General features: G+C 52.1%; 1 protein-coding gene across 5 annotated transcripts in view; it reads left to right on the top strand.

The window, feature by feature from the left end:
• Tecpr2 (tectonin beta-propeller repeat containing 2) overlaps positions 1 to 25012 on the top strand; it is a 70774-nt gene that overhangs the window by 5509 nt on the left and 40253 nt on the right. For 4 of the 5 annotated variants that reach the window (XM_063240914.1, XM_063240911.1, XM_063240915.1 and 1 more), the window contains exons 2-7: positions 569 to 857; positions 13376 to 13504; positions 13918 to 14049; positions 18557 to 18714; positions 22130 to 22442; positions 24875 to 25007. In XM_063240914.1, coding sequence (XP_063096984.1) covers positions 633 to 857; positions 13376 to 13504; positions 13918 to 14049; positions 18557 to 18714; positions 22130 to 22442; positions 24875 to 25007 — 1090 coding nt within the window. In that variant the 5' untranslated portion in view covers positions 569 to 632. The remainder of the gene's footprint in view (positions 1 to 568; positions 858 to 13375; positions 13505 to 13917; positions 14050 to 18556; positions 18715 to 22129; positions 22443 to 24874; positions 25008 to 25012) is intronic. The other variant, XM_063240913.1, reaches the window with a different exon arrangement.

Below are 25012 nucleotides of genomic sequence, written 5' to 3'. Positions count from 1 at the left end.
AGGGGCAGTGTTGGCCGTCACTGTTGCCACTCTGCATCTGTCTGTGGGCCTGGCGTCCTTGTGGCTGGTGCTGGCCCGCGGTGCCCACTCGGACGCCTGGGAGCCTCTGTGTGTGTATTGATGGCCTCACACACTTTGCAGAGCTCCTGTGTAATGCAAGGATCCCGAAGTAGGGATCTGTCCCTGAGCTGCTGGCTCTCCAGAAGGTGTCTGTTTACAGTCTGGGCAGGACCAGCACTCCGCACTCTGTGGCCCTCTGCGCTTAAGTCATGCAGCCTTGGACAAAGTTCTGAGCCTTCCAGAGTCTCAGTTTTGCTAAAGAAAAGTACATTAGGTGCTTTTTGTTGTTGTTGTTGTTGTTGTTTTAAGACAGGGTCTCACCATATAGGCTGGCCTTGAATGCACTATGGAGCTCAAGCTGGCCTTGAACTCTGAGCAGGCAGTCCTCCTGCCTCGGCCTCCCAAATGCTGGAATTGTGGGCGGCAGTGCCCCACAGGGCAGGGCAGTGTTCTTGCGTTGCCTCTTGGCACAGCTGGGCACTGAAGGACTGCAATGCTTTTTCTGCAGCCCAGGTGTCTCTCAATGACGAGCACACGTCCCCTCTCCTGCCAGAAGAGCATTTGTGGGAACCATGGCCATGGCGTCCACGCCGAACCCCGTGACCTTCCGCGAGTTCTGCCCACTGTACCATCTCCTCAACGCCATCCCGGCCAAGGTGCAGAAGGGCTTCCGCTCCCTGGTGGTCTACCTCACGGCGCTGGACACCAACGGGGACTATATCGCTGTGGGCAGCAGCATTGGCATGCTCTACTTGTACTGCCGCCACCTGGGCCACATGCGCAAGTACAACTTCGAGGTGAGTCTGGGGGCTCCCCGGGAGGTCCCTGACGTCCCATCTCGGCTGTGCTCAGTGACCAGCTGTCACCAGGTGCGTGTGACAGAAAGCGCTATGTATTTCAGTTCTTGTTCCTGTCTCCTTAAATTTCACATCATTTATAAAGAGTATTTTAGTGTTTAACACCTGCTAGAAACCTTCGGAAGAGTTGTTTGTTTCCTAAGTGCTTTGTTTCTCCATGCGCCTTCACTGACTTGAGTGATCTCTAGCAAGACTCATGGAATTCGTACGCAGAGAGGATCTGCAGTGGCCTGGTCAGGCACTCCTCGAACGGGGCGACTGAGGCTGGAGCCCCCGGCCCCACTCCTGCTGGGGTCCAGTCTGTGTGGCTGGCAGCAAAGCTTGGTCAGATCTGTAGTGCAGTGACCGAGCGGGCACCTGTAGCGGGCTCCGAGGAAGCTGCGTCAGCCACTGCCCTGTGGTCTTGTGGGGCTCTCTTCTGCCTGTGGACAGAGGGCTTTTGCTTGAGAACACAAGACACCTGTGTTTTAGACCACATTTGTTAAATTAAAGTTTTGAGTTTCTGAAATTTCCTTTCTTTTCCTTCTGTTTCCTTTTGTAGTGCTGGGACCAATTCCAGGGCCTTATAGTGGGCTTGGCAAGTGCTATGCCACAGGGAATATCCTCATCCCTTTTCATTCTTTGTCTTTTTCCTTTTTTTTTTTATCGGTACCAGGGATCGAACTCACGACTGCCTGCTTGCAAGGCAGGTGCTTATGCCGCTGAGCTAAATCCCCATCCCCTCATTCTTCATTTTGAGAGGGGGCATCACTAAACTTAGGCTGGCCTTGAAGGTGTCATCTTTCTACTACAGGCTCTCAAGTACATGGGATTGCAGGCATAGTCAATTGGCTTTAAAGTTAGTTTTTCTTGCCAGATGTGATGGTGCATATCTAATCCCAGCCCTTGGGAGGCTGAGGCAGGAGGATTGCCCCAAGCCTGGAATACATAGTAAGATTGTGCACCTCAGCCCCCCAAATTAAAACTGTTGCTGTTCCTTTTTTTAAAGATTTTTGTGGTTTGCCTGATCACATTTCCCAGATACTTCAGGTCATTACTTAATCTTTATGCTTTAGTTATAAATTTAATAGTGCTGAACTCTATGAAATACTTCAATTAACAAGGAAGATTTATGAATCCAACAGTGAACCCCAACAGTATAAATAAAAGAAATCCATGCTCAGCAATGTAATCAATCTGACAAAGGCAAGGGAAATGTCTGCAATAGCTAGAGAAAAACACTATGCCCCGAAGGGCCGAGGGTCTGACGAATGCCAGGTTCTCCTCAGAGACCACAGCCCCGAAGGCAGCAGCTAGTTTGGAGCCTGTCATCCAGCCAGGGTTCTGTGCTCCCCAGGTCTGGAAAGGAGACCTGGCTGGTGCACCCTCAGGCACGAGGAGCCACTCTGGGGTTCTTGCCGGGTGGGGTTGGGGGTCAGTGGTCCAGTTCTGGTCTCAGTCTCCAGTACCACACAAAAGGGGAAAACCAACCACACAGTGAAATGGCCGTGAAACAAACCAAAGCATGCAGTAACACAGCGGTCGTTTGAGCCTGTACCACCAAGTGTCAGCGACACAATCCCACGGGGAGTGAAACACCTGCATTGTAATTATCATTTTTACTGTCAGTTGGCTTCATCTGGGAACTGGCACTGGGCATGATTCACACGCTTTACAGATGAAGAACCCAGGGCCGAGCATGTGGTGAGAGCTGGTCTAGTGTGCACAGGGCCTGGGTTCTGTCCCCAGCAGCGTAGCACACGCACAGTGGCACAGAGAAGACCTGTGAGGTCCCCACTGCAGGCGCCACCTGTGCAGGCTCCCTTTGGGAGGACAGGGCCCCGCTGAACCCTGTGGAGGGAGGGAATGGAAACCTAGCTCGCAGTCTGCGGAATGGCCAAAGGTGCATCTTCGGTTTACTTCTGGGCAAATGTACAATTACATGGGCAGGTGAGTTAAGATAAAATTCACCCTCGAACCCAAGCATCGAGTGGCTGGAAGCAAGTTTTAAAAGAAAGTTACATTCCTGGAGAAAAAAGCAGGCTTTTTATGTGCTAAATATAGTGTGGTACGTGTTCTCCTTTGGAAGCCTTTCTCCCCACAGAAGGTAGTGGGAGAGGGCAGATGGAAGCATAAGACATTCTTCCTGCCTGCTGCCAAAAGCATGGAGAAAATGTGGCAGGGAGCCGATAACAAGGACAAAAATATGATAAACTTGTGAAATGCAGGGGCGAGACATGAGTGGAAAACATAATCCAGGAGATAACTTGACCTGGGGGCTTTTTGTTTTGTTTTGAGACAGAGTCTTGCTACGCATTCCAGGCTGACCTTGAACTTACAGAGGTCTTTCTGCCTCAGCCTCCCTGGTGCTGGGGCGACAGGTGTGCGCTCCCACATCCCCAGGCTAAGTTCCTAGTTTTCTGTTATGAATAACTGTACAACATCTCTTTCTTTAGCCTTCAGCCGTTGCTGATATTTCTTGGCTCTGCCTTCAGGCCGGCCATCCATCTCTGGTGGATGCCACAGCGGGCCCCAGCCCTGGTCCTCACACCCACTTCTCAGCTGCGCCCCCTGCTGTGTCCTCCTGTGACTGTGCACTGTTGCCCCGGGTGCCCAGAGCTTCCAGCCTAATGGGAGAGCCAGGAATGCGGGGTATGCAGAGTGCTGGGACGAGCCGTGCGTCTAAGGGAAGAGGACAGTGCAGAGGAGACCGCCTCGCTGCAGTCCCCATCAAGCTCTGCCTGACGTACGGCCCTGCTATCCTTGCTGCTCTCTGCAGCTGCGCTGGGCGCCATGGTCCTGCTGCGGCTGCCTCATGTCATGAGCCGCTCTGGGCATTTCTCCTCGTGGTCATCCTGACTACAGGGCGGAGCCGCGGTGCTGTGCATGAGTGTGCAGAGTCTGCCCCGCTCAAGGCACAGAGTGGCAGCAGAAGGCCAAGCGGTACCAGTGGGTGGCTGTGGTTGGACTGGGCACTGGGTCCTCTGAGGGCTGCTCGCCATGGCACCCACTTCAGGCAGAGGACTCCTGGCGGAGGGAGGAGAGGTCGAGCCTGCAGCACTCAGGAGAGTCCTGCTTCAGAGGGCCACAGGGTTTCCTTGGGTCACACCCAGGGGTTTCGTTCTTTTTTTTTTTGTCTTTTTCCTTTTTATCGGTACCGGGGATCGAACTCACGACTACCTGCTTGCAAGGCAGGCGCTTATGCCGCTGAGCTAAACCCCCAGCCCCCAGGGGTTTCATTCTTAGATGGGGCTTGTATTCCCCAGGCTGGTCTTACACCTATGGGCCCATAGCATCCCCCTGGTGCATAACGCCTTGCCTACCTAACTAGTACAGTTTTAGAATTTTTAAAAATTTCATTTGTACCTGCTTGCGGTTCCTGTAGCCCACAATGGTCCTGGGACATGCTTCCTGGTTCACACCACAGCTCTTAGCTCGTATTACAGCCCACAGTGTTTACATCCACCAGAGCTATTAGGTCCCTGCACACGGCCCATCTTTATTTTTCCTGTCTCCCCTTCCCCTCCTCCTCCCACCTCGCCCTCGTTCCCTTGGACCACCCGAGAGATCCGCTCCCCTGTCCCTTTCTGTTCATCTTTTATCATTTTCTTTGTTTCTGCGTTGCCTCACTCAAATGAGCAGCCACGTACGGCACTTCAGCTTGTGTGTCTGGTGTATTTCATGCCACAGTACATTTTCCAGGTGTACCCATTTTTCCCACCAATGTCTCAAATCTGCCGTTCTTTACAGCCGAGTAGTATTCTATGGTACAGATGCCACATCCTTTCTATTCAGCCGTCTGGCCACGGGTATGCAGGCTGCTTCCAGGATTTACCTGTTACAAACTGTGCTGCTGTAGACATTGGTATGCGTGTGTTGCTGTAGTGTGATATCTTAGGTTCTCTGGGAAAGGTTCCTACCTGGGGATTGCTGAAACCCCGTGTGTTTTTAAAAGTGATATAGCAAGGGCTGGGGATATAGCTCAGTGGCGCAGCACCTGCCTGGCAAGCATGAGGTCATGAATTTGATTCTTGCTACCAAAAAAAGTGATGCAACAAGGTGTGGTGGTGCATGCCTGTAACCCCGACATCTGAGAGGCTGGGCAGGAGGGTTGCTTTGAATTTAAGGTCAGGCTGGGCTATGCAGCAAGACCCTGTTGCAAAAAAAAACCAGTGATGCCAAATGAATCTTTTCACCGTGCCAGCCAAAGATACATCTGCCGTGGGCTTGCCTAGTCCCTAGTGAGTGCCTCTCAGGTCTGGCCGGCTGAGCTGCTGTGACAGCTACACACCGCCATGCGGCAGTGCCACCATGCAGAGCCCACTGATGTCCACACGTTCCGTGCTTCATCTCACCGGTCCTGGAATTCAGCTTTCAAATATTTTTACCAGTGACTCACTAAAACGTACTTTTGGGGTTAGGCTATTGGGACCTAAAGCCAGGGCTCTGCTCATGCTATGCAAGTATCCTACTGAGCTGTGGCCCTCGACCTTTACTTTCGTTTATTTAAAATTTTGAGACAAGGTCTCAGTCAGTTATTTAGTCTTGCCCAGACCTTGCAGTCCTCCTGCTTCAGCCTCCTACATAGGTGGCATTGCAAGCTCACCCAGCTTGTCTGAAATCCCATACTTCTTGAGCATCATGTTGGCCTTTGGGTTTTTGGAGTAGGGACGCTCAGCCTGTACCCTAATATCTTGGCCAATAAATGGCGTAGCACAGCTGGGTGTGAATATAGGGGGAGAATGAAACCGTATCCCTTCCTCACTTCATAGGGCTACTTGGTCTTCCCTTTAAAGGTGTAGAATGGTGGATGCGGCTCAGTGTGGAGGAAGAGAGAGAAGGGAACTACCCAGCCACTGCAGCTGAGGCCTGCTGGGCCCTCTGCTGTAGGAGACCCTGCCAGCTGCAGACCAGGCCTCACAGTTCCCCTAGCAGTGACCTGCTGCACTTTGCCGATTCCAGAAGAGCAGGTGGCTTGCCGTCACCCTTGGGCGGGCAGGGCAGAATGGGGTCTCCCACATGAATCAGGTGTTCTCTGGGGGTAAGAAGGAAAGCGGTGAGCCAGGGATATATTCTGACTGGGTCTCTGCCCAGTGGTGTGCTGCAGTGCTGGCCTGAGCCTGACCTTGCCCGGCCGCAGGACCTCATAAAGAAAGCTCCGTCTGCCCTCATGGTTCCCAGGCCCTGCCCACAAAGAGCACTTCTTCCTGATGTGATTTGTCTGGAGTGTACAGGTGGAGCTGTCCTCCAGGGAGCCTCAAAGTCTGCCAAATGCCAGTCTAGTACGAGGTGTTGGTTCAGAATGAGATTCCTGGCACCTTTGAAGCAAAAGTTTTTTTTTTTTTCCTTGAAGTTTTGGCTACTGGCTTGCTATTTGAGGAAGTTTATGTTGCTACCAGGAAAACAGCAATGCCTGACCCCTAGGACATGGAAGATGAGGAAAGCAGAATTAAACACACAGTAAAGGAGGTCGGAGATGGGCAGAGCTGTCTTTCTGTTTTGTTTTGTTTTTTTGAGACAGAATCTCGATATGTAGTTCAGGCTGGTCTTGAATTTGAGCTTGTCCTGCCTCAGCCTCCCAGAATACTGGAGAAAGGAGCAGAAGCCTGGCAGGGTGGCACACACCTGTAATCCCAGCATTCTGGGGCGCTAAGCCTGGAGGATCACGAGTTCCAGCCCAGCTGATCCACCTCTGAAATAGGGTCTTGGTATGGCAAGCTCTGAATGGAAAGCTGGGCTGACGGTGACTCACAGCAGGACCCTCCTGGGTGAACGTGGGTCATTACATTGAGTGGTGGACAGGCCATGCTCTGAGCATGCTGGCCTTGGACTGAGCTTCTGTCTCTATGCTTGGGGATGAGACGGCCTCCTGGGCTGCCAACTGTGTGTCGGTGTCAGGAGGGCGAGATCGGCCCTCTGGGTACCTTTGCCAGCAAAGTTGTGCTGGTGAAGCTGTGTTCAGGGCTCAGGGCACAGCTCAGCACTGGCAAGGGGACAGGCAGCCCAGCCCACACATGGCCTCCTGGCAGCTACTCAGCCAGAAGTGGGTGCAGGGACCTTGCAGATGCGGCTTGAGGTCCTGTGTGGGCCGGCCAGGGTGCAGGTGTGTGTCTGTGCGTGTCCGGCGGTCATGTCCACTGCAGGTGGCCACACTCACACACTATACAGCCCTGCGATATCATCCTGGGAGGCCTTCATGTCCAGCCGCTAGACTCCAGGAAGCAGTCTGCTCATGCTGCCCCTGCCGGGTAATGGAGTCCCCCTGTGGCCCGCCTACCTGAACCGTGACAGTGTTATCTTGCTCTGTCCTTGGACTTGTGACTGCATCCTGCTCCTCTTCCTCGGGGAGCTGAGACACCACTCCCGACAGCAGACGGGTGACCCTCCTGTCAGAGCCGTGAAGCTGTCAGGAGACGCCTCACACTGTTGAACCCTCATCTGCTGCTCCTTACTTTAAACCACAGCAGTCCTTGAAATGGGCTAGCTGATTTTTTTTTTTTTTTTTGTCTTTTTCCTTTTTATCGGTACCAGGGATTGAACTCACGACTGCCTGCTTGCAGGCCGCTGAGCTAAATCCCCAGCCCTAGCTGATGTTTTTAAATCTGTATTTGTATACTAGTTTGAAAGAGAATACTGAATTAGAGCATTTAGGGGGTTGCTGGTTGGTTGGTTGGTTTTTTGAGACTAGGTCTTGCTATGTAGTCCAGACTGGCCTTATTTTTTGGAACTGGGAATCGAACTTGGAACCTTGTGTTGCCAAGCAGGTACCATGCCACTGAACTATACCCCTGGCCACCAGGCTGGCCTTGAACTTGCTTTGTAGCCTGGGCTGGCCTTGAACTCAAGTTGATTGCCCTGCCTCAGCCTCCCAAGTGCTGAGATGACAGGCATGTGGCATCTGATGAGAGTTTTGCAGGGAAAATAGTCTTCTCAGTTTCGGGCCATCACGTTAGGACTCACGTTAAGACCATGTCCTCTTCCCCTTCCTGTAGCGCCAGTGAATCTTGCTAATGGTCTGGTCGGTCTCATGTCCTAGCTCACATCATCAAAGGACTCCCTGAACCCCACACAATGGCTGTCACAGCCCTGGGCCTTCACTCAAGAGAGAAGCGTAGAGCAGAGTCCTAACCATGTGAGTTCTAATTCAATTCTTGCAGCCTTGCAGTGTAGACAAGCCCCTCAGCTTCTCTGAGCCCAGCCTACCAGTATACACCAAGGGTGACCCACAGGCTGTTGGGGTCCAGGGTTGAAGGTCAGGCATCAGCAAGCACCGGACACCAGCCAGCACTCACCAGTGCAGAGCTTCTGTGCTGTTGCTGCCTCCGCTGCCTCTCACGTGGTCTCTGTGGACTCCCTGGCTGTGGCCTGCCTGCCACTGTGCCCACTCTGTGCCTGATTTGCTGGTCTGGGCCAGAACCAGTGTGGCAGCCCCAGCTGGTCCCTACCTGCCCGCTCCTCCCCGTCCTGAGCAGGGCTGTCAAGAGCACCTGACCACGACATCCACAGAACGTGGGCTAGGCAAGGGAGCCCTCTGCTCCCTTCTGTCCTTAAGATCAGATCTCATCACCTGTGCTGTGACCCTGGCCCAGCGCTGGAAGCCGTTAGGCCCCAGGAGGAAGAGAGCCCATCCTGCAGGCAGCTTTCATGTGTGGTTCAGGGCTGCAGTTCCGTCCCTCAGGACAGGCGGCTGTGATCTGCTTTAGGGAATGTGGTGGCGGCAGTTTGCTCAGTAGCAGCACCTAAATGACCACATCAGAGGTGACGATGGTTTATGAGAGGTGACAGAGTATCCTAGCAAGGTGCAAACAGCTGTGCAGTTCTTCTGAATGAGTGACGTCAGGATCCAGAGTGATTGCTCAGATGGACCAGAGGTCTGTCCTGTGCAGGTGCTTTTCTGTAAGCCAGAATACAAAACTTGTGTGAGCATTTAATACAGTTGTAGATATGAGAACTGAAACGTGTCTGCCCTCGGTTTATAAGTTGTGGTCAGTTGTGTCACGCAGAGCCAGGCAGTGTGGACAGCAGGGTCTACGCGGAGGCAGGTGGGAGACCCGAGCAGGCCGAGTCTCTGGAGTGGCTCCTCTGACTCCAGGCTCACAGTGGGGCAGGGTGTGCTTCATTGTTACTTAGGAAGCATCTTTCCTGGTGATGCTTCTTAGTTCTTTAAGGGCTCAGTGTATTCATAATTGATCATCATTTCTTTCATTAGAAAGGAAGTCTTAAGGCTTTTGTCATTTTGAGGATGTCAGGCCTGAAGAGGAAGGAGCCGGTAACACTTGTCCCTCATGGGCAGCGGCTGCCAGGCAGACCCTACAGAGGTGACAGGCCTGGAGCCCCGTGAGGCCTCAGGGAGGCTGAGATGCTAGCTGTAGGTAATGCAGTCCGTTTGAGTTTGTCACCCGCCCTGTGCCCATGGACAGCAGCCGCTTCCTCCCACAGCTGGTGTCTTAGGTCTGGTCAGTCTTCTGGTCACATAGGCACAGCAGAAATATGGCCAGCCATTGCTGCTGCCGTTTGCCCCTGCCTCTCCAGCTGGGGTGACTTCTGGGGTGTTCAAAGAACTCTCAGCTTTTTCCCACTTGGTTGGATTTTCTCTCCCTTTTTGGGAACTGGACATTAAAGAATAAAACATTGAAAAGTAGCTACATGTAAGGAGGAAATTGGGAGATAACTCTGCCTGGCCAGGAAGAGGCGTCAACCCAGAAAAAAACCTATAGAAAACCTTATTTTATGCCCCAGGCTGACCCTCAGCACCGAGACAGCTGTGACCACTCAGTGACAGAAATACTGAGGTTCTCAGGAGGCCTGGGAGCTCTGGAGAGGAAGGAACTGGTTTCCTGAAGAGCCTCCTTGTTGGACTCAGCCATCTAATGTTAGCCAGGGAGCCCCCTGGGCACAAGGAAACAGGGCTGTGGCCCAGCTGGGGTGGGGAGAAGCTGCAGAGACGCCCTGGAAGAGACCAGACCAGCTGGTGGACCTGCTGCAGGGATTAAAGACAGCAGCCTCAGGGTTCCCGAGAAACTGAAGGAAGATCGGAAGCACAGACTGAAATGTAAAATTCACCAAGGGCTTCAAAGGCAGGTATGAGCAGGCAAGAGACAGAACGCAAGAACAACTAAAAAACAGAACAACTGAAATGGTCAGGTCTGAGGAAGACAGAAATACACGTGAAGGGAAGTAGACCCAGCACAGGGACCTGTGGCTGTCAGGTGGACACATCTCTGTGGGAGTCACAGTAGGCAAAGAGCTTTTGGGGCAGAAACAATTCAGAATTTCCTGGCTTTGACAAAAGGCACAAATACGGCCGCCCAAGTTCAGTGAACGCCAACTAGATTGAACCACAAGAAACTCACACCAAGCATGTTCTAATGAAGCTTTCAGGAGCCAGAGGCAGAGAGAGGCTTGAAAGCAAGGGGAAAATGAGGTGTCACATACGGGACCTCAGCATGGTGAAGAGAGGCTCCTCAGCAGCAGCAGCAGCAGCAGCACGAGGCTGTCGGGCTGGGACGAGTGTGCTGCATGGTGCTGACAAATGGCGTCTTCATTCTGCCCACATCGCTTCTCCTTTCCTCCTCCATCTCTTGGTCCCTTTCTCACTTCCTGACTCATCCCAGGAGGCCAGAATTACTTTGATAACAAAGTGAGACAAACACACCAGAGAAAAGAAAACTGCAAGGAATGTATACCTTACAAACACGGGCGCAAAAGTTCTGAACAGGAGCCTGGTGACTGCACTCAGCCGCAGGTGGACAGGCTTCTTCTCCACTGTGACCAGAATGGAATTTACTCCTGGGTACAGGGACAGTCAGCTGCACTGTCGGTCACACGGCCACTCGGCTAGCCTTTGATGGGTTCAGCACCCAGCTAGGATTCACAAGACTTCTCCCCCAACATGATGAGTGTCTCCAGGCAAAGCTTGCAGAGTGCACCATGTTCCATGGGGGAAAGCTGGAAAGTCCTGCTTCAGCCCCCAGAGTGCACCATCGTGTCCAGTGATGCGATTTTACATAGAGAAAACTGTGAATATTCCACCCAGAATTTTTGTTTGCACTGACAAATTCTTATGTAGCAGCACACAAAGACAACTCAAAACTAAGTTGTGGCCGGGGGTTTAGCTCAGCAGTGTAAGCACCTGCCTTGCAAGCTCCAGGTTGTAAATTTGAGCCCCGGTACCAAAAAAACAAAAATTGTATTTCTAAACACTGTGGACAATCTGAAATTAAGGAAACAGTTTCATTTAAAATAGCATCAAGAAGAATAACACACTTAGGTATAACTAAGGAGATGAAAGGTTACAGGTGAAGAATGGGTGCCCCTGTGTTGTCAGAGACACAGACGTGACAGCTAAGATGTGTGCACTGCTCCTCATGATGAATCCACTCAGCACGGGGTCTGTGAAAACGTCTACAAGTGTGTGCAAAAACAGAAGAACCCATCCTGAAATTCATGTGGGGTCTCAGTGGATGACGGATCCCAAATCCCAAACAACCTGGAGGAAGACTAAAGCCTGAGATCTCACACATACTAAATTTAAAACTCACTAAAAATCAGTGTGAGGCTGGTAATGAAGACAATCATGTGGACCCCACGAGTGGGGAGAAGCCCCAGAGTAAACCCACGTGTGGTCCAGTGGCGTCTGGGAGGAGTGGGAGTAGGCGGGCAGGCGGGTCTTCCCACAGCGCTGGAAAATCGGGCACTTGCATGTGGAGTCTGTCCCTGCCTACCCTGCGCTACAGACAGAAGTGTGAAAGTATGACACGCTGGATTCGGCAGCAGTTTCTTAGCTATGACATCACAGTTACAAGCAGTAAGAAAATTTGAGCTTTGTGAAAATTTCGAAAATGTGTTCTTCAGAAGTCACTGGCAGCAGCCTAAAAAGGCAGCTCACAGAATGGGAGAAATGTTTGCTCCATATATTTACAAATGATATATGCAAAAGGACTTTTTTTTTTTTTTTTGAGCCAGGGTCTTGCAGTATAACTCAGGCTGGCCTTGAACTCTAGCCTCAGTCAGGCCTGAATTGGCAGCAGTCTTTCTGCCTCAGCCTCCCAAGTATCAGGATCATGGACGTGTGCCACTGCATCCAGCTGTGGTAGTGGGTTTATATCCAGAATGTATGGAAGCAAGCTGAGACTGGGCATGAGACTCCAGCAGTCACTTCTCTAGAGACCCAAGCTGTGAAGAGCCACTCCCCCCCACCCTAGTCACTCAGGAGACCTAGACAGAACTGCTGCAGCGCCCCCCTACCAGGACGCCTGCTGTAAAAAGAAACAGAACTGAAACCACACACCTTGGCTGGGATGTGGGAAACCTGGGGTGTGGGAAACGGAGCCTTGCACAGTGCTGGTCGGGATGTAGTTCAGTTGCTTTAGGAAACTGGTGATCCCTCAAAAATTAAAAATAAAGCTGTAACTGTAGCCACTTAAGAGGCTGAGGCAGGATGGTCAGAGTTTTAGGGCAGCCTGGCAGCTTGGTGAGAGCCTGTCCACACTAAAAATGAAAAGGGCTCCAGAGCTGGCTGGGCGTGAGGGGCCGGGCTCGCTTCCCAGAGCCGCGGGACAGAGCGAGTTGAAGAGGGAGCAGTGGTTGGAGCCAGCAGCTCCACTGTGAACACAAGCCCAAGGGAAGTGGCCCTGGGCCTGAAAAGACATTCATAGTCATGTGCCTCTGTGAGCACATTAGGACAGCAGGGTCCTGGCTCACACATCACAGCCATATGTCCCTGTGCCCTTAGGGCAGGGGGAACCTGAGCCCCAGGACCTTGGGTTCCAGCGGGCAGAGAGACTTTTTTTTTTTTTTTTTTTTGTCTTTTTCCTTTTTATCGGTACTAGGGATTGAACTCACGACTGCCTACTTGCAAGGCAGGCGCTTATGCCACTGAGCTAAATCCCCAGCCCCTTACAGCGGGCAGAGAAAGGAGGGTGCCTGTGTGACCCTCCTTGGGCCACAGAGCACTATCGAACTGGGGGGGAGGGGGGTCCTGCGAGAGGGAGGATAGGGATCGGTTGATGGGAGGGATTTCGGTGGTGAAGGGGTGATGGTTGTACAGCTCCCTAACAGTGAAGGATATGATAAGCCGGGCCAGGTAGTTGTGCCTGTCATCCTAGCTTCAGAGGCTGGGGCAGGAGGGTCTCAAGTTCAAGCCCAGCTGGGCCACTTGGGGGTTCAGTGAGACCCTGTCTCAAAAAAAGATTTAAAGAAAAGGGGCTGGGGATGTAGCTGAGTATAAAGGTCCTGGGTTCAAGCCACAGTACCATTTTAACAAAAAAGTTGATTTGATAACTTTATGTTCTATTGAAATGTAACTTAAGGGCAGGAACGCTAGGAGGGGAAGGGCCTTTCCCAACCCTGATGGTCTTCGGGAACGTGGGCTGTGCCTGCCCTGAGGTGCTTTCCTCCTGCGCTGTCAGCCCTGTTTCCCATTGGAAAGCTGCCATCGCCCCAGTTAGCCTGCTCTGAAGGTTTGTTGGCTCCTGCAGGGGAAGACGGAGTCCATCACTGTGGTGAAGCTGCTGAGCTGCTTTGACGACCTGGTGGCCGCGGGTACCGCCTCCGGAAGGGTCGCTGTCTTCCAGCTGGTGTCCTCTCTGCCAGGACGGAACAAACAGGTGGGTGCGCGCTGTGTCAGTGCCTCCTCGCTGCCCAGCACATTCTGCATGGGGTTTTGCTCCTACTGTGTTTTCTGAGACAGGATCTCACCATGTATCCTCGGCTGGCCTCTTAGCTCCCAGGGATGCCACTGCCTCAGCGTCCTGAGTCCTGGGGTAACAGACACTCACCACCATGAAACTGTCCCACACCTAGCAGATACATGCTCAGAAAAGCGCAGTTCTGCGCTGATTCTAGGTGGCAGCTCTTTTATTCCCGCATGGGCCCTTGGCAGCCAGTAGGCAGAGCACCTCCAGGCCTGGGGCCCCAGGCGGGCAGATGGAGCCACTGCTCCTGGGAAGGGGAGCCACGACCACACAGCCGAGCCCACGCTCACGCGTTCCCCTGCCTTGTGTTTCACTGGCTGCCACAGCTCCGGAGGTTTGACGTCACCGGGGTTCACAGAAACAGCATCACAGCGCTGGCCTGGAGCCCCAATGGCATGAAGCTGTTCTCAGGGGACGACCGAGGGAAGATCGTGTGCTCCTTTCTGGATCTGGACCAGGTGACATGGCTCGCAGGGTCACTGCCCCTGCCCCGCTCCCACGGGGGGCGAGCGTGTGTGTCTGGGGGCCTGTGTGGCTGGTCTGCGTGGCTGTTGTTCATTTCTTTTTTTTTTTTTTTTTTTTAATTTTTTTTTTTTTTTATTTAAGGAGAAAAGAAAAAAAAAGTGAAAGGGTACAAGTTATACAGATTTATAGAAGAAAAAAATGAACAGTAGGAAATCACTAGTTAATGGATTACATATTGCCATCTTAAAAATAATTGTTCAAGTCACAAAATTAAAGCTTGTAGAGTGGACATTCCAACAATGATACTGCAAACAGTTCTGTTCAATGATCCAATAAAACTCTGTGATATCATTTTCTATCTTACACACTTAAATATACATGCAGTTATATAGTTTGGAGCACTTTCTTTTCCTCTCTTTTGTACCATGACTATTACACATTTTGGGTTTCATTGCTCCCACGGTTCTTATTGCTTTTTTGGAAGAGAGTAAAACCAAATGAGACATAACAGGACAGAATCAGTCAAGTCAAAAGGGTGGACATAATAGATAATATAAAGACATAATACAAGGTGATCAACAATGGTTACCATAATGCCTCCTGCTATCTCTAATAGAATTGCCTATATCATTAGTTATAATACAATTGAACAAAATAGTAAAGAACAAAACCGACAAAACCAAAACATTGGAGACATTGTAGGTCTTCAAAAGTAGATAAAAGTCAACGAGAATGGGCGTTATAATGAATCTCATTATCTTCACAGCTGATGCCTAAACTTTCAAACCTGATACTATCCATCAAAACAGAATAGGGGAACATCAGTCAGAAACAAGATGGTGAGAGTAATACAGGGCTTCAAATCGAGATAATAGAAAGTCAAAGTGGGTTACTATATTATATCCTGCTATTTTTTTCCCTTTAATTAAACGGATAAAAATAAAAAAGTAAATAATGGAGTGGAGATTGAGAAAAAAGAGGGCATAACAGCAAAACAGCACAGATCAAAACATAACCATTTAAGCAGAATAGTGTTTCACCACCAGATAATTCCGACCTAAAAGTAGTTTGTTGTTCATTTCTTGTCACAACTGTGATCGGCCACGCTTTCTTTCCCGATCTTCCCAGTGCTTTGTAAACACTGACTTGCGTTGTCTCTGACTTACATTGGCCTGCTGCAACACTCACTGTACCTCAAGCTGTTCCTGATGCGTAAGAACTGTGCGTCTTAATGGGTACCTTGTGCTGTCTTGATTTGTGTAGATGTCGTGAGTATTCAGATCAGCGTAAACACATCTAGCTGTTGTTTCTTTCTTTTAAGTGCTAGCGCACCCTTCGATTTAAGTGCTAGGAATTGAGCCCAGGGCCTTTGCACTGAACTGTATCCCCAGCTACTCACTGAGGCCAGGCTCGAACTTGTGAGCCTCCTGCCTCAGCCTCCCAGAGTTCGGGGTTACACTCATGCTACTGTGCCTGGCTGTGGATAGCACTTACCCTTATGTGAAACACTATTTTCATTGTGCTGTTCTTACCACTGCTACTTAGAAAAGAGAAGACGCTATTACCACCCCTGATTGCTTGAAAGGTGAGCAGAAGCACAGCCAACCTTTTTCCAGGCCTTCCTGTGACAGAGGTTGGTGTCCAGCAGATGGAGGACTCACCTGTAGTCTCCAAGGGAACGGAGGGCAGGGCAGGACGGGGCAGGATGTGGCCCAGGTGGCCGTGGCACAAGCGCAGCCACGGAGTCCTCAGCCCTTGGTTTTGGGTGTCTCTGTGCTCTTAAAGAGATGACCAAGGGTCTAAAGATAGACCCTGTGTCGTGTCTATCAAATTGACCGCGCTGGAAATAAAGTTGGAGGAGTTTTTTAATATTAATTGTAATATGAAATAATAAGGCCATTACATATTGGCATAGATACCATCTTTAAAATAAAAATACCTATGTAAAAACAGATGAGTAGGGGCTGGGGATTTAGCTCAGCAGCATAAGCACCTGCCTTGCAAGCAGACAGTCATGAATTCGATCCCCGGTACCGGGGGAAAAAAAAAAAAACAGACGAGAAGACTAGGTGCAGTAGCACACACCTGTAATCCCAGCATGTGGGAGGCTGAGGCAGGAGGATTGCCACAAGTTTGAGACCAGTCTGGACTACATAGTGAGACCCAAACTCCCAAAAAAACAAAAATAAAACAAAACAAAAAATAGTTTAAAAATGAGAAGACATTAGTTGATGTTTTTAGGAATCTCTGATGCCTGGCTTAGCTAGGCCGGGTGGTGCACGCCTGCAGTCCCACCATTGTGGGAGGCTGAAGCAAGAAGATCCAAGTGCAAGACCAGCCCAGATAACTTAATGAGACCCTGTCTCAAAATAAAAAATCTTAAAAAGGGCTGGAGATGAGCTCAGGGTGAAGGCTCTAGGTTCAATTCCCAGTACCAAGAAAATGAAAGAAGGACGGAAAAACACAGCTGGCTTAGGAGGTGAGGCCGGCATCCGGATTCCACCTGCCACATAGTGTAGCTAAACGCTGGCCTCCCGCAGGCGTGTGCCTGAGCCCAGGAGGAGTGGAGGTTGCGGAGGTGCACGGCAGTGGCTCCTGTACAGATTGGGCACGGGGTGGAGCTGACGCTGCAGGTGGGCAGGTGGGCCCCCAGTCTGCTTTGCTCTGCGGCTTTTTCCCAGCTCAGTCCGGTCCTGTCCTCATGTCGTGGACAGCGTGTGACTGCCAGGTGTTCACACTGGGTTTCTGGGAGATTTTAAACTTTTAAGACAAAGGGTTGCTGTGTGGCTCAGCCCGGCTTTGAACTCATGACGATTCCTCTGCCTTAGCCTCCCGGGTGCTGGGATTCACCATCCAGTTTGTGCCATCGGCAAGGCAGAGGTTTCAGAACTCTGTCCTCACTTGGGAATAACACTATCACTCATTGTTCTTGAAGTGATAGGCTCGCTTGTTTGCTCGTTTTGGGTTTTTTGGTACTGGGGATAAAACTCATGGCCTCACACTTGCCAGGCAGGCACTTACACCGCTGAGCTACATCCTCAGGCCTAGGCTCCCTTTTTGGAAACGTCTCCAAATACCCACGTTTAAATAATTATGGTATTTCACATCCCAAGGGTTCTCTGTGAAAAAAGCAGCCGGCTTACCCCAGCTCCAGTGAGGGGCAGGGCTTTTCCTCAAGAGAATCTGCAAGCTTCGGTGTGCAGAAGGGCTGCATGTGCACATCCTGTTGTATCACGACCTGTGCAGAAATCCCTGTCTGTCATCGCTTTGTGCATGAGGGTTCTTCAGTGAGGCCTGGGTTTGCCACACAGGTGTGGTAGTGAGGGGCCTGGTGCCCCAGCCCATCAGCACGAAGGGCTGATAGAACCTTGGGGCGAGCGTGCCCCGTGCTGCCTGGAGAGGGCCTCAGAGCCTCAGGCAGAGCCGACCTCTTTTTCCCCGCATCAGGGTCCCCTGCACTCTAGTGCCCTTCTTACTCCTCACACCTGTGAGAAACTCAGAGCCGCTCCTGCCTGTGGCCGTGAGGCCCAGCAGGATGCGAGGACCCTGCACACGCGCGTGTGCCTGCTGCAAAATGCAGTTTGTGTATGTCCCAGGCTGCTGCATTAGAGACTTGGACCTGCATTCTACTGAGTGTTGCACCGGCAGGGGCAGATGCTGCCTTCAGATTCCTCAGCGCTGGGTCTGAGTTCTCCACCACTGACGAATGTGGTAGCAGTTACATAACTACGTTTGTCAGAAATCATAGAATTGTGTGTCTAAAAATGGTGAATTTCCCCATGTGCATTTTAGCAATGAGTCCATCCAGAGCTTCCCTTCACTACTCAAATGTTGCAGCCCTTTTTTTCCTTTTGTTTGGACTGAGGGGTGAGGCAGGGCCTGCCCTGAGTTCCATCCCCAGTCCTATTTATGTTTCATGTTGAGATAGACTCTCACTGAGTTGATAGACTAGCCTAAGCTCGGCTCAGACTTGTACGTCACCTGGCTCGCAGCAGTGTTACTTTAGGAGAAGAGTGGTTTGCAGAAGGGGCCTTCTGTACCATGACAAAGTGTCAGTACTGGAACGCCTGCTAGAATGTACTGCGCACCAGGGAAACAGTTTTATATTAATACCACCTGATGTGTGTAGTACCAGGGTGACTTCTTTCTGACCACCTGTTTTCCTGTGCCCCTTGGAGCTGGCATGATTGTCCCCTGTTGGCCTTGAAGTCTTCTGAGGAGACCACAGCAGGAGAGCTGGTCACTGCCCCAGTCTTCACTGTTTTATAATAGAACAATCAACACACATGGCGTGGCGTGTTTCTGTTGAAATCTGTGGGTTCCTCTGAGAAGTACTCACTGAGAGCATTTTAAGAGAAATGACGCACACTGTTAAGTGACCCGTATGAAGCCTGAGGTGACATGATGGGGGTGATTTGACCAGATGCTCCGCCATGGGCTGACCTGACCCCGACTCAGAGGAAAGCAGGCAGCTCACAGGCTGCTCCGGCTTGTCCACAGGGGCTCTGCAGCTCACTGCTGGTGCTGGAGGAGCCGGCGTCCATCGTGCAGCTGGACTACAGCCAGAAGGTGCTGCTGGTGTCTACCCTGCAGCGGAGTCTGCTCTTCTACACCGAGGAGAAGTCTGTCCGGCAGATCGGGACACAGGCCAGGAAGAGGTGAGCTGTGTGAGTGCTCGGCTCTCTTGGGACAGAGTGGCCCTCAGGTCCCCTGGGTGTCTTGTGTACCAGCTTTGGGCTACAGCCACCCACCTGGCTCAGGGGTACCTGGTGGCTCATGCTAGCCCGCACGTGCACTCTGTGGTGAGGCAGTACAGGGAGCCGCAGGGCTCCACCCCGGAGTCTGCCTGTGTTCCTTCCCCAGTAGACCCCTCCTCGACAAAGCCAGGAAACCAGCCTGTCACCCTCTGCTGCCAGTTTGTCAGAGAGTGGGAACAGGGCAGAAGGGACAAGGAGCAGGGGTGGGGGGGGGTGGCACAGCCACAGGCTGAGGGCCGAGGGACTCCCATCTTCCTCCTTCCTCATGGGTAGGCAGGTGGCACTGGGCCAGGGCACAGAGGGTGAGGGAGGGGGCAGCACAGCTGGTGGTACCAGGGGAGGACAGTGAGGTCACCCTGGTGCTTGCCACTGTCCCTAAGTGCCATGGCCAGCAGTAGCACAGTGGTTTATTCTCCTCTGTCCATGGTGCACGAGTCCTATACCCAGAAAGCCGCTGGCGCCTCCCTCAGCTTCTGTCCCCGTGCATCTGCCTCTCAAAGTTGGCCGCGCTCTGGGCTACAGCTGCCCAGAGCTGGCCCTGGCCTGCCTGGCAGAGCCTTGCTGTGGTATCTGCTGGGCGGGGGAGGGGGAGCTGGGCCCTTTCACCCAGGCTGCACCCTGCATTGCCCCTTAGACTGTCCTCCTGCCCTGTGGCGTGGAGTCCCGGTAGGCATGGGAACCTTTCCCCGGTGTGCTTAGGCGCTATTCCAGTCAGGCGCTATTCCAACCACACAAGAGAAACCAATCCAGACAGAAGGGACCAGCCTGTACGGAGTCTCATAAATAGAAAAAACATTTAAGTACTATGTCTCCAAGCCTGGCCCTGTGGCATCCACCTAGGATCCAGGCACTCCACGAGGCTGAGGCAAGAAGAGCACAAGTTCCAGCCCAGCCTGGACAACTTGGCGAGGTCCTGTATCAGAGTAAAATAAGACTGAGGATGTAGCTCATGCGGAGACCCTGGGCTCTGTTCCCAGTACTGAAAACATCAGGAATCACCAAGCAGAAGTTGGCTGGGGAAAAAAAAAAAACAAAACAGAAGTTGGCTTGACCAAAAGGGCAGGAGGGATGGGCACAGAGCCGCCTCTTGAGTGTCCCCGGTACTCCCTGAATGTGCTGGAGGCCGCAGTCAGTCCCTGAAAGCTGTCTGTGGGATCCTTCTTGGGCCGGACATGTTGGTCCCCAGCTGTAACCAGGGCCAGCACTTGGGAGGCTGGGGCTGAGGACTGCACATTGGAGCCCAGCCTGAGCAGCTTAGCGAGACCCTGTCTCAAAATCAGTTTTAAAAAGGACTGGGGAGCATTCAGAGTTCAGTCCCTAGCACTGTGAAGAAACCAAAGCGAAACAGACCCCTTGTAGATTGCTCTGCTGATCTTTGTGCAAAGCTGAACCTGAAACATCGTCCTTACCCAGCTAGAGGGATTTAGTTACTGAGGACCTAGCAAGACGATGACATGCAGAGAACCCCCCATAAATTCTGCCAGCTCCGGCAGGTCCAGGGGAGCCCCCAGCCTGGTGCAGGCCTGCCATGTGTGTCAGGGTTAGGAACGGGGCCTGGTATGGGCCCAGTGAAGGTGAGCTTCCTAGGTGACCATGCGGGCCCAGGCAGCTCCTCGCAGGCAACAGAGGGATCTCAGGCGTCTCTTGCTCTGCTTGCCATATATTTCCCTTTCAGTCCACACTCTGCCTGGAGCAGGGAGTCCTGTGCTGGCTGTTACAGGCTGGGAGGCTGAGATCCAGATGGTGCCGCTTTTAAGTGGGCGGTGGGGCGGTGTGGGGGTCTCTCTCTAAAGCCAGTGCTGTCGCTGCAGTTGAAAATGTGAGAACTAGCCAGGCGTGGTGGCGCAGCCTGTAATCCCAGCACTCAGGAAACTGCAGAGGGAGCTCAAGGCCAGCCTGAACTACAGAGCAAGCGAGACCTGTCTCAAAAAGCAAAACAAAAAGAAGGAAAGGATAGGGGATGGGGGTTTAGCTCAGCGGCATAAGCACCTGCCTTGCAAGTAGGTGGTCGTGAGTTCGATCCCCGGTACCGGTAAAAAGAAAGAAAGAAAAACAAGAAGGAAAGGAAAGCTGAGCAATAGTTTAGAGTGGGGTCAGCCAGGCTGAGGACCACCCTGAACCTCTTCCTTCAGAATTCTGGTGGGCGGCTGAGCGTTGACGCAGACGTGGGACCCAGAGAACTGAGAACCCAAATTCTGGATATGTGCGGGCAGCACAGTCACACAGACGACAGCCTGGAATTGTTTTCTCAACTTGAATGTACTCGTGGGCAGACCCAGCAGTTTCACACTGGAAATCTGCTCAGTTGACTCTTTCACCTGTGCTCTGGAGCATGTATGTGTGCCAGAGTGCTCACAGCACATTCACTGTTGAAAACAGTAAAAAGCAGTGACAGCTGGAAGGGAGTGGCAGGGTGTCCTCGGTGCGCAGCCCTGGGACAATCCCCAGCTGCACGCAAAAAGTCAGATTTCAACAAGAGGGCAAACAAGGTGTGGAACACGATATAGCAGTGAAAATGAATATCGTCTTCTTATCTGAGTAAATCAGTGTTAAATGAGAAAACACATCGCAAAAGTATACAAAAAGGGTCACTGTTGTTGAGGAAGTGGAAAGACAGTACTAATTGAATGGTGTATAGGGATATGTAGATGTGTGATTAAACTAGTAATAAGAGCAAGAGAGTGACACAGCAGCTGAGTGCTGTGGCCAGAGCGGGCAGGAAGAATGGAAGCACTGGTCCCTTGGCACTTCCTGTGTCAGGGTGGGCACGTGCCTGGGCACCCTTTTAGGCTGTGTAACTTGTGGCTTTTTTTTTCTTTTGGTACTAAGAATTGAACTCAGGACCCGAGCTTGCCAGGCAGGTGCCGTGCCACTGAGCTCTATCCCTGACAAGACCACGTATCTTTTATTACATGTTTTTTGCATGTTCAGGCATTTCATAATTTAAAAAGGAAAAGAATCCTCGGCCTGGCTGCCAGAAAGGAAGCCCTGGTAACATTAGGGGAGTTCTGTGTGGGCAGCATGCTGGGGTCGGCCCGGCAGTCAGCTCAGGCCGCAGCATCAGAGCAGAGCACGGCCAGCCAGGGCTGCTGCCTTGTGCCTGTGCTGGCTGGAGCAGGCCCAGAGGCTGCCCCGGGAGCTTCAAGGCTGCACACAGAGCCTGGAGCCAAGGTGGAACATGGGGGCAGCTAGGAAGCCAGCCACAGGACAGTGGGAGCCGTTACCTGGACTCTTGTTTTGACTCACAGGGCTGGCAGCTGTGTCATGTAAATCGGTCCATGCCTGCTTTTTCTTTCTTTTTTTCTCCTGATTGTAGTACTGGGAAATTTGGTGCTTGTTTTATACCAGGACTGTGCAAGCAGAGCGACCTCACCCTGTACGCATCCCGGCCTGGACTTCGGCTGTGGAAGGCCGACGCACACGGCACCGTGCAGGCCACCTTTATCCTCAAGGATGTCTTCGCCGGTGGGGTCCCGCCCTTCGAGCTATACCCGCGACTGGAGCCTGCAGATGGGGGAGGCTGCGGCTCCACCGAGAAGCACCTGGGGCTGGTGTCCTGCTTCTTCCGGGAGGGCTGGGTGCTGAGCTGGAACGAGTATAGCATCTACCTTCTGGACACCGTGAGCCAGGTGCGGGGCCTGGCCTGGGGTCCAGTCCACGGGGAGGCCTGCCCTGCGGGAGAGGAGAGCTGGTTCCAGGGCATTCCCGCACCCTCCAGCTGCTCCAGGGAATGAAAGGAGCATTTGTTTGTGGTTTTTGTAGATTTCAAAAGATAATTTGCTTTTGAAACCCAGTCGCCTTTACCCTGCCCAGAGATAAAGTGTGTTGTGTACGTCAGTGCTGCTCCTCCTCGGCTGTCTGGGCCGTGTTCTTCCCTCTTTCTTCCCAGCACCGGGAATGGAACCCAGGGCCTCATGGAGCACAATTTCCATCACCAGCCATAGCCGGGCCCCTGGGATGTGATCATCAGTGAGCGTTCAGCACAGCTGTCCCACCTGGGCAGCGCAGCGGCCTCTCCCTCCACCTGCGCTCTCCTTTACCTTGGTCTCACCCAGAGGAAGTCATGTTATCCTGTCAGGGTCTGTTCCACTTGTTAACTTAAGGACGTATCAGGGGTAACTTCCCAACATTATTAAATCATGATAGGAAGCAATTTCTGCTTGAATCAAGATGGTAAAGGGTCAGGTAGAAACAATAAGCAGTGTACGACTTTAAACAAAGCAGTTCTTTTCAGTTTCTTTCTTTCTTTCTTTTTTTGTCTGTTTTGAGCCAGGGCCTCTGTGTGCAGTTCAGGCTGGCCTTGTGCTATGTAGCCTAGACTGGCCTCAATCTCACAGCAATCCTCTTGCCTCTGCCTCCCAAATGGCGGGATTACAGGCATGTGCTGCCCAGCCCGACCCGGCCTTCAGTTTCTGCTTGTCCTAAGAGTGAAGCTTGTGCCAGCTTCACCCTACCGGCTGTTGCCCAGACTCCTCCGCCATGAGCGCCTGGCAGGACTCAGCAGAGCCCTGCTGGAGGAGGCCGCAGTTTTCTCGCTGGATGCTGTCAGCAGAAAGCAAACTCCATCCACTCCCCGGGGGGCCCTGTAAACAAGGTCGCCAGCTGGCCTGGTGATACTGGCTCAGGAGAAAAGGAAACTGAGCCTCGAACCTCTTGCCCCACGGGCCGGCCAGAGAAGTGGAGTGGTGGTGTTGGTTGGGGGACCACCCGGAAGCTGTGTTCAATCCTCCATGAGACTGTTTCAGGGGCAGTTGGTGCTCCCTTTCCCAGTGATGGTGACTTTTCTTCTTCCCTAGGGCTCCTTTGGAGCTCACTAATTAGTGGCGTCAGCATAGTCTGTGACTGAACATCAGCACTTCTCACCTGCCCAGAGGTATAATTAGCCCTGTTCCCAGGCAGGGGCCAGCAGGCAGCACAGCCAGGAGCAGGTCTGTGCCTCCCCAGCTCTCGGAAGCCAGCGGCCTGCTTCAGCCGCCTGCGCGGCCACCTAAAAATCAGCAGGGAGCACAGGCCCCTTGATTTCACACAGCAAACCCGTTTCTTGCCTGCACTATTGGCCAAGAAGCAACAACTGTGCAAAATCACTGCCTGCAGAGGTGGAAGTCCTCCAGTGACAGGGACTGGAACAGGGTCTGAGCAGAGAGAAAAGCTTGTGCTGGCCCCCCGGGCTGTGGAAGAGCAGGGCTGGCGCATGGACTGGCACAAGCCAGAGATTTGCCTAGGCAGGTGGCAGGCAGAGGACTGGCAGCCACCGATGGCAGAGGTCCCTTGCCAATGAGGATGAGATCTGGGTCACAGGAGTGGGGAGCCGGGCGGCCGAGGTCTGGAGAGAGGCTCCACTTGCCTGGGCCTGTCACCCTACTGCTCAATGAGCACCTGTCAGATAGCACCTGACTTGGGTTGAGTTACTCTTCAGAATTTTCAGCTGGGTGTGGTGGTACAGGCCAGCACTGGGTGACACTTAGGCTAGATGGCAAGTTTCAGCCCATCCTGGGCATCTTGGCGAGACCCTGTCTCCAAAACAAAACAAAAAGGTCGAGGGTGTGAGTCTGCGGAGACCCCAAGTTCAATCCACTGTACCACAAATACTGAAAAAAAAAAAAAAAAAAATCAGGGCTGGGGACGTAGGTCAGTGCACAGCACCTGCCTGGCAAGCACAAGGCCCTGAGTTTGATTCCCAGTGTCTCCCCAAGAAAACAAAAAAACCCTCAAAACCCCAACCTTCAGAGCTGGATTTAGTGGTATACACCTCTAATCTTGCCAGCCCAGGAGGCTGAAACAGTAGCAGTCACAAGTCATGGTCCAGCCTGGCAATCTAGTAAGACTCTGCCTCAGAATAAATAAATGGGAAGGGCTGGGGCTGGGGCTCAGGCTCAGGCTCAGTGGTCAAGCTCTCTTGGGTTCAATTCCCACCACCTTAAAAAAAAAAGTATTTTTCAGAATGTTATCATAGCAAAGTGCAGGTGTCACTTGACTGGCTTAGATTCTTACATGTGCTTTTTTGTGCTCTGAACTGTTACTGGTACCTGGTTTTGAAATTTTGGTGTATCTCTTTTGACAGGCCACCATTGCTGGTTTGGAAGGATCCGGTGATATTGTGTCTGTTTCCTGCACAGAAAATGAAATATTTTTCTTGAAGGGAGACAGGAACATCATCAGAATTTCGAGCAGGCCTGAAGGACTAGGGCCAATAGGTTTG

The sequence above is a fragment of the Cavia porcellus genome, unplaced genomic scaffold (assembly GCF_034190915.1).
Source record: "Cavia porcellus strain 051 isolate PalLab524CR breed Dunkin Hartley unplaced genomic scaffold, mCavPor4.1 scaffold_31, whole genome shotgun sequence".
Taxonomy (NCBI): domain Eukaryota; kingdom Metazoa; phylum Chordata; class Mammalia; order Rodentia; family Caviidae; genus Cavia; species Cavia porcellus.
This window is presented reverse-complemented; position numbering and strand designations above follow the sequence as displayed.